The sequence below is a fragment of the Biomphalaria glabrata genome, chromosome 12, assembly GCF_947242115.1.
Source record: "Biomphalaria glabrata chromosome 12, xgBioGlab47.1, whole genome shotgun sequence".
Taxonomy (NCBI): Eukaryota; Metazoa; Mollusca; class Gastropoda; family Planorbidae; genus Biomphalaria; species Biomphalaria glabrata.
Window position 1 is genome coordinate 37,796,557 of NC_074722.1, and position 12,930 is coordinate 37,809,486.

Sequence of the window (12,930 nt, forward strand, 5' to 3'; positions counted from 1 at the left end):
CCTGTTTACTGTTATAAGAGATGAGTTAAATGTTTCATTTTGTTGTATTAAAATCAAACCAAATTCATTAAAAAAGCTATTTAACTAATAAACTAATATCTTTAAATTATATATTTAACTTAATTCAGTATTTTTTTCATACTAATTAATTCAAATTAACAACTCTTAGCTTAGCCCTTAGGACTAGATCTAGAAATCTAGACCTAGTCAAGTCAGTCTAGTCTAGTTTAGTTTAAGTGTTAGACTTAGACTTTAATTAAGGCTTTAGATCTACTAATCATCTACTAATACTACTAATAATAACTAATAGTAATATTCTATATAGTTAATTATACACGTAAATATATTGATCTAGAATTAGATCTAGTCTAGGTCCATATTTTGAATTTAATAAACCATCTCATTTGATTTAATTGTCATTGTAAATAAGCTTTCAATTTAGATTTAGACATAAATTAGGCATTGTAAACCTTAAACTAGATTTAGACTAGACCCCTTTAAAAACTAAAATCAACAACAGTCATCATGAAATTGCTCTGGCTATTTATCCTAATAATTACTAAATACATACTAGCTGAACACAGAACCAGATCTACCTTAGTCAACACTAAACTTAAAAAAGAAACAACAGTCATAATCAATCATCACACTTTAGATCAAAGCAACTTAAAAAATAACCTAACATACACATCCATAACACTAAAGAAGATTACCCATCACAAATGGAAGTTCTCAATCAGACACAGCAGAAATAAATACCTATCACTGTTAATATTAATAGCAGGAGATGTAGAGTCAAATCCAGGGCCTAGATCTAAAGATAGATGCAACATCTGCAAAAAAGTATGCACCATGAAACAGAAAGCCATTCAATGTGACACCTGCGATGAATGGTACCATGCATCATGTCTCCATATGAATACACCTGTGTATTATGCCTTAGGCAACAAAGATGCATCATGGCACTGTGTACCGTGTGGGTTACCTCAGTTTACATCAGGACTGTTTGATTCCTTTGATGCAAACACTTCTAACCCATACAACATCCTAAACACCATCCCAAACCAAACTCACCAACCACTAGCCAGATCCACTCCTGTTAAACCTAAATCTACTAAAATTAATACAACAGCCTCACTAAACAAACCTACTAAAGAAGTAACACCAAAATACATTAAAACCTTAGTAATAAATTTTCAAAGCATTAGGAACAAAACAGCAGACTTAGAAATTTTATTAGAATGTGAGAAACCAGACATAATTGCAGGCACAGAAACTTGGCTACATCCTGAAATTTATAATGCAGAAATTTTCAATAGTAATTATGAAATTTTTAGAAAAGATAGGGCTGATAATCATGGAGGAGTTCTTTTAGCAATAAAAAACACTCTTATAGCAGAAGAAATTACCTTACCTAACTCAAAAAATATAGAATCAACATTTTGTAAAATTAATACCACCTCAACATCCCTAATAATAGGCAGCATTTACAGACCACCAAATTCTAGTTTAGAATACATGCAGGAACTATGTAATCAGATTACGACACTTAAAGAGACAAATAAAAATGCAGTTTTTTGGATTATGGGTGATTTCAACCTACCTGATATAAATTGGAAAACACTAACCATAGATAAACACCAAAACCTTAAGGACATAAATGAGCTTTTCATAGAAACTTTACACAACCTAAGTTTAGATCAAATCATTAAAAAGCCAACTAGATTAAACAACACATTAGATCTCTTCTTAACCAACAGACCTGGATTAGTAGTTGATTATGATATTATCCCTGGTCTATCAGACCATGAGATCATAAAAATACACAGTCAGATAAAAGCAGTAGCCAATACAAAACCCAAAAGAAAAATCTTACTCTGGAATAAATGTAACCTAACACAACTACACCAAGCTGCATTAAACTTTCAACAAACATTCTTATTAGAAAAAGACATTAACCAACCAGTCGATGACCTCTGGAATTTCATTAAAAACCATCTTAAAAGCATTATAGAAAATCAAATACCAACTAAATACACATCAAACAAAATAAATAAATGCTGGTTTAATAATAGACTAAAGAAGCTTTGTAAACAGAAGGAAAACCTATATAGAAAATTTAAAGAAACTAATGCAGAAAGAGTTTACAAAAAGTATATAAAAATTAAACACTTAACCCAAAAAGTAAGCAGACAGCTGCAGAGTGAATACATAAACAATGTAATATCTAAAGACAACAACAAAAACCTATGGTCATACATTAAGTCTAAGAAAATGGAAACAACAGGCGTAGCGCCATTAAAAGATGAACATAACATAATACATAATGGTAATGAAACTAAAGCAAACATTCTAAACAAATACTTTGCATCAGCATTCTCAGCCCCAGGAGACAAAGACATATTACTGAATTTGAACCAAGTAGACAACATAGAAGATATAGTAGTACAAGAAAATGGAATTCAAAAACTATTAGCCAACACCAAACCAAATAAAGCTTCTGGACCTGATGGTATTCCAGCTAGATTACTCAAAGAACTAAGTAATGAGCTAGCCCCAGTGTTCAAAATACTCTTTCAGGCTTCACTTAACCAGGGCAGAGTACCAAAGGACTGGAAAGAAGCTAATGTCACCCCCCTATTTAAAAAAGGAGAAAAATCTGACCCAGGAAACTACAGACCAGTATCACTTACCAGCATCACATGTAAAATCCTAGAACACATAATATGTAGCAACATCATAAACCACTTAGACAAACATAATGTCCTCACACCATACCAACATGGCTTTAGGAAATATAGATCATGTGAAACACAACTAATAGGACTAATTGATGATTTTTCAAAAGGTTTAGATAATAGTGAACAAATAGATGCTATCTTACTAGATTTTTCTAAGGCTTTTGACAAAGTTCACCACCATAGTTTGCTTAAAAAATTAAAATATTTCAGCATTAATGGTCCACTGCATCAGTGGATTAAAGACTTTCTGATAGGGAGAGAACAAACTGTAATAATAAATGGCTCTAAATCAACACCGATAACAGTAAACTCAGGTGTACCTCAAGGAACAGTCTTGGGTCCACTACTATTTTTAATTTACATAAATGATTTACCAAATTGCATTAGTTCAGGAACAAAAGTCAGATTATTTGCAGACGATTGCATAATATATAGAACAATAAAAACAACACAAAACAGATATTTTACAAAGAGAATTAGATGAATTACAGAAATGGGAATCAAATTGGAACATGTCTTTCCACCCAGAAAAATGTCAGTTGTTAAGAGTAACAAAAAAACTAAAACAAATTAATTCCACTTATCTTATTCATGGCAAACCAGTAACACAGACTAAAAACGCAAAATACCTAGGTGTTATAATAAATGAAAAACTGTCATGGAATCCACATATTGATGAAACTACAAAAAAATCAAACAAGGCATTAGGATTTATTAAAAGAAATTTCTATAAATCAAATAAGAACATAAAACTAAAATGTTATTTAACCTTGGTTAGGCCAATAATAGAATATGCATCCTGTGTTTGGGACCCCTCAACTCAAGAAAACATTAAGAAACTAGAACAGACACAAAATAGAGCAGTGCGATTCATAACAAACGAATATTCACATTTGACTAGAGTAACACCTTTAGTAAAATCACTAAATTTAGAAAGCCTTCAGGACAGAAGGCTCAAAAGTAAAGTAGCAATCATACATAAAACACTGAACCATAATCTTCAAATACAAAAACAAAATTTAATAAAATACTCTGAAAGACACAAAGATAAAGGCACATTCCTCGTCCCATATGCTAGGACAAATTTGTACAAATACTCCTTCTTCCCTAGTGCTATTAGAGCATGGAATGGGTTGCCTGAGCTAGCCAGGAAAACCAGTGACTTGGCAGAATTTAAGTCATTGGTTAATATGCATGACTAAATGCATGACGCGTAAAACGTAATCATCTTCTTTTTTGAAGTAACGTCTGTATTATATAAGATAAGATAAGATAATGCGGAAACAAAAGAACAAAATTCTAAATGTTCAGATTATGTTTAATACTAGAACATGAATGACACATTAACATGATTCATGTTTTAGTTGAAATTTAAATATATCAAGATAATATGTAGTGTAGAACAGAATAGAATATATAATATGTTGAAAAGTATATATATATATATATATATATATATATATATATATATATATATATATATATATATAAATAATCAAATAGGGGATAATAAAAATAACTTGAGAAATAAAGACAATAGATCTACATGTAAGAACACAAAACATGAAGATAGTTAAAACTCTTGGTTACACATTTAGTTAAATAGTCATGCAGTTTTTCTTTTTAACATTCATAATTAAAGAATAAATGCAGTCTGGGTAAAAAACAAAATGACATAGTTACTTATTGAATGGAGCCCAAGTATCATATCTTGGTAGTCTTGGTAGTCTTTAGCTCCTCTTGAAAACATTGTGTCTGATTAAGTTCAGTATATTTCAACCTTTCATTGTGGCTCTACTGAACCTAGTCTTGTGAACCAATGACTGGCTGGGTTAACAAACCTTTTGCAAGGCACGAAGGTAACAGCAACAATAACATTTAGTAAATAATGTTTTGATATCTTTGTATAAACATTTTATAATACACTTTTTCTCCAAGACAACTAGCAACTGTTACCTGACTCAGTTTAAACAGTTCTGAAAGATCCTGGTTTGGTATACACAATGGTAGTTGATATCATTAATAACTCCTAATATCAATGTAAACTATTTTGTAATACAGTACCAATGGTGTACTAAGGAAATTGTTCAACAATTAAAAATTTATATAGCTTTAAAAAGTTGCCAAATTAGCTTTTGACAAAAACAATAAGCATTAAAACCTTTGTGGGCAATTCTAAATATTTTCTAGTCTTAAAAAAAACAACTCCCTCCACCCCAATGAAACTGCCACGCAGATAATTAGATAAATATCAAAACAAGTTTTTAAACCTAATGCTTGTTGTAAAATTCTTTTATTTTTTTATTTCTATCAATAAGCTTATTTACTCTGCTCAAATTTCTGGTCAATGGCTTATCTTGTTGTAGAGAAACAAATAGGTCATCTTCAAATGCAGGTATTTTCCAGGATTGCTCTCAGCAGAAAGAGAGAGGGTGATGCGCAAGAAAGACTAAATGATTGGAAATGCGAGGACTTTATAAGAAAGAACTTTAAAAAAACAACTGTAGGCTATCCAACGAAGTGAATATACTGAACTACCACATTTATAATCCATTAGTGCTTTTTGTATTGATGATGATGAATGGCTGGGCTGGATAATCAAGTAATACTTTGGCTATAACTACATGGTGAGGTGACCTCTCTCTGCATTGATTATGATAAAACCCTGTCACTATAATGGATTTTAGAAGTAAGAATCCTGTCTAGCCTTATCACAGAAAAATAAGTACACTTCTGATGCCATAAATCTATAATGAAGTTTTCGAATCCAGTTACAAGATCAAGACACTACTTCAACTGATTACTTTATAATTATGTCATACAATCTACAATGAAATTAAAACTGACTTCTCAACAATTTCTAAAACTAACCTTTAACATTGAATGCAATTTTCACTTTTATTTTAAAAGCAGTCAGCACAAAACAAATCTTTGAACACTACCTTGTACGGTATTAATTAAATAAATGGTTTGATATATTATCATGAGATTCTTGGTAAAAGAAAAATAGATCTGCATGTTTAAGATAATTTTATACTGGATTAAAAATGGTTTGAAATGTTGAATCTTGAATACAAACATACAGTCTGAGCTCATTAACAGAAATACTGTACATAAACATTATAACAACTTCTTACCAGTAAAATGTGAATCATTAGAAACAAAAAGTTTATATTGACTGATTGCAATGTTGGTTTTAGTAAATTACATTCAAACGTAAGACCTGAGGTGACTATTTGTCTGCAGTTTCTTTGACAATGTCAGGCTTCCAGTCAGGTTTCATGATGTTATTTAATTCTTGACTGTACAGATCCAGTCTTTGAGTCATCTGAAAACAAATGTACAAGAGTCAGAGAATATACATTTTTTTGTTGAGACAGTGATGCACAAAACAGCTATAATTAACTGTTGGGGAAATATATTTTGACAACCAAACTCAGGGAACAACATTCCCTTTAAACAAAAAGATTAAATAAGAAGTTTAACATTGCTAAGTCTAAAACAAAACTTCCTAGTGTGAGTTGAAAATCAAATAGTAAAAATATTCAAATATGTATCCACACACTAAGCTTGTCATAACCATACAGTCTGCTACATAAAATAACGGTATATCAATTATTTTATAAAATGTTTGTTTGTTTGTTTTACATGTTTTGGATGTTCCTTCAGAGTTGAAGATAATTACTTCCTAGTCCAAACCTCCCGCAGGATGACGGGGGATGGGAGCGGGCAGGGTTTGAACCCTCGACCGTCGATAAATCCGAACGACAGTCCAGCGCGCAAACCGCACGACCAGGCAGCCATCCATTTTATAGTACTGGTTACCACTCAAATCATCAACTTGTGAAACCAATAGGCCTATGTATAAGGCTGCTTGGTCGTAGGCTATGCACTATGGGCTGTCCTCCTGATGGCCACAAGTTCAAACCCTGCCAATTGTCATCCAGCAGGAGGTTTCTTTAATCAATCAACGCCAATCTACAACATAAACTATCAAGGCATCTACTTACTCTGAAACCCCATTTATCTTTAACTTGCCGACACTGGTTCAAATCAATCTCAGCAATAATGAGTCCATCCTTAGTCCTTGACAAGCTCTGTATCGAGAAATGAAATATTTAACTAATCAAACATAAAATACTAGTGAGTGTTTGTATGCAACTTCTGTACAGAGAATAGCTGGGAGCACGAAAGCAGAGTGTCATTCAGACAATCTGGTTAAAGAGGCTATTTCTAGATACACATTGAAATGGGGACTGGTGAATTAGCCCTAGAGCGTCAACAGAGAATGCAGATTCAAAACTGCCATCGAGAGGCCCAAACAAGTCACTGGACCCAAAACACCCCTTTAAAAAAAAACTTGATGGAGAGCTCCCTGATCTGGAAACTACTGCGCAGTTCATCTCAGATGGTGGACTAGTGATCTAAACCTTCCAATATAATAATGAGAACGCAGAAGAAGATTCCAATCCGCGATCACGGGTTTGTCCTTTGTAGGCCTAATTAAGACGTTGCCACGTTTTCATATTTTCTCCTACTTCGTGTGTCACTGAGTGTTTACCATTAGCGACCCAGAGACCTTCTTCATGCTTGCCCTGCGTGTAGCCATTCTTAAAATAACTTAAATAACATACATTTTACAAAATAAAATTATAAAATTTAGAAAATCTATCATTTGAACTCTTTTTCTTATTGAAATAATTTTTATAACAAGAAAAATTATGCAATAATTTCCTGATGAGCGATGAGATTTATACACTGTTAAAAAAAAAAAAATAAATCGTATTCTTCTTTTGACCTTGAAGATTCAACTTCTTTATTGTTTTTAGTGAAAAGTGGAGGCAGTTGCATTGATTTATTTTAAAATTATTATTATTGCTGCCTTTAGTCCTATAGTAGTATAGTCCATGCTTATAAGAGCTGTAGTTCTGATGGATTGGTTAAAACAATATGATTAAAAAGTAGATCTAGCTCTCGGTATATACAAAATAAATAAAAGACACTAAGACAGAGTCTACTATAAATCTAGATACTAGGTCTTAGTCTTAACGTTAAGAACATTGCTTTAAATTCCTACCATCTCGGGGCCATTCCTTTCTAATTTAGTCTAATAAATTAGCCTTATTATTTTTTTTTCTAGATCTATTCTAGGCCCTTAAATTTTAGATTAACTCATCAGCAAGGATTTCAAGTCCCATAGACATTAACAGATCTATTTCTCAAAACCATAGGAATAAACAGATCTATTTCTTGCCGAAGACTGTTTGATATGTTGGGCCTGTAACAGGACATGCTTTCACCTTCCTGTTATTCTGACAGCCCCTTCTTGCCCTACATTTCGGACGTCTGCTCCTGCATTTGACCTTTGTGTCCCGACATTTGGACAAGCGCAGCTAAAAATAGGGGTGACAGCTTGTCAGCGGCGAAAAACATAGATCGGTCTGACCTGTTTCTATTAATCGATAAACGTGCAAGGAAAAAAAAAACGACAAAAAAAAAAAACACCCGCATGCTGCAGTTACAAGAGCCAAGTGTCTTTCGATACTCTACTTTGTGGAACTGCTGCGGGCGATTCCATTTACGACTGGTGGGGGAGAAAGTGCATCAGCAAATTTGTATGCCAATGCATGTGTGTTGTGTATAATATGTGTATGGTGAAAACGAAAGGTGCTTTCTTCTTAAATTAAAAACAATGTAATTAACTTGCACGGTGAAAACGTAAAATAGCCCTACGTGATAAATTATACAGGTCGTCGTACTTAAATGTAGGAGGGGAGAAGTCAGCGGCGAATCTAATAATTTTTTTTTAAATGATGGGGATACGTGAAGATTGTTGTCAAGACAATCAAGTTAGAGAGCACACAAAAAAAAAGGGTGCATGATCAACATTTCTTTTCCCAAACCTGTTTTATTTTTGTTTTTTAAAGTAACCAAAAATAGATCTTTAATAATAAGTAGAGGGCCTATGTTATTCTTGCGACTGTAATTAAAATACTGTGAATTGATCATTAAGTGCATTATAGTGTGCTCCTCAACACGAATATTATGCGAAGTTTATGTTATCAGTTTTGTGGTCATAATTTAGGGTGCTCACTTAAAATGGAACATATAGTAGGGGCTCATAGAGATCTAATCGAGCCTCTGGCCCCATTAGGTAATTTAGATCCAAGCAAATATGCACTGGCCAATACATTAAAAAGTCGACTTTGCTTTGATACATTATATGAAGACGATACAATAATTTTTTTTTTTAAATCTTACGAAAGACAAAAAGCCCCCCCCCCCCACGATACAAACACGCTGTGGCCCACATTTTTTAATCTCGGTGAACTTAAAACGCCGCCTCCGTCGTGCCCTGACCCACTAACTTCATTTTTCAGAGGGTGAATGTGCCACCGTCTAGCCCTTCCTTGCGGCCAACGCTCAGCGCGGCCGTCCTAAAATCAAACGAACGCGTGCACTCTAAGCACTAGGCTAACAGTGCAGCCAAGTCAGGAGGCAGTACTGAACGCCCCGACTAGAGTTCGAAGGGCGGAGCCAAAAAAAAAACAGGACGAGGCCAAATCGTGGACAAACTGTGGCAATGGGTCGCGGAGGCGTAAAACTTGGACTCCTCCAACATGAGCCACGATAACAAAAAATGTTTCGCAATGACCAAAGACTGATATTAGATCGAACATATTTAGAAACGATATCATGAAAAACAAAATCTATTTTATTTTATTTTATACAACCCAAGATTTTCTAGAAGAATTACGTACTTATGAAGACAATTCAAGTACAAATAGATCAATTGGAGCGTGTGGAGACTGTACAGATTAATCGCAAATATTTGATTATAATCGGTACGGTAAAGATAAATGGTGTAGATCTCGTCAAGATGAGAACTATTCGTAAATATGTGACGTAAATCCTAAATATGGCGTCAATCTGGGTTGCACAAGTAAAAAAAACAAACTAAGAGATGATTAAAGACCAACTGAAGAGGTTTTGGGGTCTATTACAGAAACCGTTTTGATACTTGTTTTTAGTAGCATAATGCTATAAAAAAAAAACAGGTATGCCAAATATTTGGTAATTCTTTAAAACATCTAGATTTACATTGTTGGTTTATTTCTTAAAGACCAACTGAAGGGGGGAAAAGAGGACCTTTCGGGTGGACTAATGATCGGTACGCAGGACTTAATCTAGGCTAAACAGGCTGGTTAAATAGCCTTAGACTAAGACTGCTTTATTGATCCTTACGGACATTTGTTGTGATTACAAGGACTCTTTTCTCATATAAAGACAACACAACAGAAAAATACACATAAATACAACAGGTAGTCGCTAAGCCTATAATTTCCACGAGATGACGCCACGGACCCGTTCAGTGAGGTAGAAACACATCTCGGAAAGGCTACGGGATTAAAACGTTTTAGTGTCCTAAAAACCCACATTAAACTGCTAATATCTAAACAACGGCTTAAAAGTTATTAAAAATATTTGGCATACATGTTTTTAAAGCATTATATTACTTGGTTCCACGACAATTCGTTCACCAGACATTTGGTTCACCCGACTATTCGTTCACCCGACATATCGCTTACAAACAACTTGTTCACAAACAACTTGTTCACCGACAGTTGGTTCACGACAAATCGTTCACACGACAATTCGTTCACTGACATTTCGTTCACCGACAAATCTTTTAAACAAACGCAACGAGAATATATAATAGCCTATTAACAATATGTTACTATCCAGTGAACGGGAAATCTGTTTTAAGTTATAATATAGTTTTATCTAATAATTTATACACCTAATAAGCGCGGGTCCTATAAATGCGGGTCCTATAAAAGTGCGGGACCCACTGCGGTCGCATAAGACCGGCCCTGCAAAATAGCGGCGTATGCTACGCCGCCGGTCGACTAGTCTTATATAATACAGACGTACTTCAAAAAATAAGATGATTACGTCTTACGTCCTGTGTTGTTATTGATTTGAATCAGTGAACTGCTGATCAAGTGTGTTTCATGGATGACCGTGTGGGAGTTAGTTGACTCGACCCCAGTGTACTTTTATAAGAAGAATAAAACTGTTTGTATTGAGATGACAGATCATCTAGGCCTAATTTGATTCCCTGGTTGTCAATTTTAATCTAAGATGCTGTTCCTTTTTTCTTTTCGACTTAATGTTTGGGCCTACAAATGCTGAAAAAGCAACTTCACAGCATTATGAAGTTGAAAAACGTTGGAACTTTTTCTGTTAAAACATGTTGCATTTGTAACCAGAATGATGTTAAAGTAGCCTACACGCTTATGTTTATTTTTAAGACTGCGACTAAATGGCTACCAACAATTGCAGATCTGTCGTGTCAATGTTATCCATACAATAGTATATGTTTCAATCAGGGAAATAGTTTTGGAGCACACCTTCGCACTGTCTAAATACTGTGGTGTGCACTTCAGAGTACCAGCCTCACTTTTAGAAGAGCCGAACTTGTAATGAAGCCATGAAGAGAGGGAACACGTCACGTGCTCCATTACCTGAGATGAACTCCTATTGAAAAATCAGAGCAGGAAGGACTAGTCCTACCGTTGTGCTCTGGCAAGAAACTTAGCCGTCCGGCGTAGTGCCTCATAGCTACCATACAAGTTGAGTGACTGCTCAGACAGGTCCCCCCTTAGCTCGCGGAGCTGGGGACACTCGTACAAGACGTGCGACACTGTTTCGGCGCTCTCTCCACAGTGACGGCATCGGGAGTCAAAGTTCGTGCGGAGCCGGGCAAAGTATGCCCCAATAGGACAGTGTTCCGTTCTGCACTGCGCAACTATTGACTGCTCTGACCTCCTCAGTCGCCACCAAGGATCGTCGCGATCTGGGTGACGCATGTGCTGCCAGACACCACGTGCTCTGTCGGATTCCTCCCAGGACTTTAACCACTTCTCACGAATGAGTGCTCGGATTTGTGCCGTTGCTTGTAAGCACGTGCTTGGTGCTTCGAGGTGTGTGGCTGCCAAAGCACCCTCCCTTGCGAGGGCGTCTGCCGTTTCATTGCGCCTCACGCCGCAATGTGAAGGCGCCCACTGCATGAAAACGACAGCTCCAATAGCTCGGCGGATGTTAGCAGCGGCGCCGACTGCCTCTTCTATTACCAACTCTCTTTGCCAGACACGTAGTTTTGCGATGGCAGCGTTCACTTCATCTTGACCGTGAATGAACTTCAGGGGGGTGGGGGGTGTGTGTGTGGGCGGCACCTCTGTTACGTCATTCGCGTGGCGGTGTTTCTCTGAAACACGTGCTGTAGTAGTAGTATTTCTCAACACAGCACGCACGTGGATCTGACAGAACCATAGCGCTGAACTGACACACCAACCAACGATAGTTCTTCAATAGTATTGAGACACACACACACACACACACATGCACAAACTTTATAGAAACCCCATGAATTCTCAACCATTTTCCCTTGAAGAACTTTTTATGCCGACCATTATGGAGGTCAAGGTTAGGTAAAAATAAAAATTTGCATACAGTCTAGACCAGTGTTTCTCAAACTGTGTGCCGCGGCACACTAGTGTGCCGCCGAAGATTTGCAGGTGTGCCGCGGGAGTTTTCAGAAAGCCACAAGTGCAGCGTAACACAAGTCTGCCTACTATTAATTTTTTTTTACGTTGCGATGACATCCCCACTTGCAATGACCAGTAATAGTAGTGGGTCGCTCCATATTGACGGAAAGGGTTGTTAGCTCTTCAGGTTATGGCCGTTATGGCATTGTCCACTATACAAATATTATTATAATGACTCAAATGTAGGCCGCCTTAGCAGACTCACGTCAGTTCTTGAATTGGTTACGATAATAATGTGATAGTAAATGTTATTGTTTTGTCAGCCCCGTCCTGTTAGTGTAACCCAGTAACCCACAATGCTGGCATGTTGAAAGAATGTGCTCATTAACAGATAGGGGGGGGGGGTAATGGAATTCCTTTTAAGCCTTTATATATGGACGATCTAACTTGAATAAACCAGCATTTAAACTTTAAACAGACAAGAAAGTGTTTGTTAGTCTCTACTAGCCTACTATTACAAATAATAAGCGATGTGTTTCATGTTAATTGTTTAGGTGAATTTTAATAATAACAAATTATCAATAAGCATTATTCATTGTTATCCATGGAGAAATACGTTAGCAAGAATGAAACTGCGC

The 12,930-nt window shown here is 35.7% G+C and overlaps 1 protein-coding gene across 1 annotated transcript in view; it reads right to left on the minus strand.

Moving 5' to 3' along the window:
* Positions 1-4,238: 4,238 nt before the first annotated feature.
* Positions 4,239-12,930, minus strand: part of LOC106070660 (beta-ureidopropionase-like) — a 30,621-nt gene continuing 21,929 nt past the window's right edge. Inside the window, exons 13-14 of the mRNA XM_056005656.1 lie at positions 6,752-6,838; positions 4,239-6,069 (exon numbers count right to left, since the gene is read on the minus strand). Of these exons, the coding sequence (XP_055861631.1) occupies positions 5,974-6,069; positions 6,752-6,838 (183 nt within the window). The 3' untranslated portion in view covers positions 4,239-5,973. The remainder of the gene's footprint in view (positions 6,070-6,751; positions 6,839-12,930) is intronic.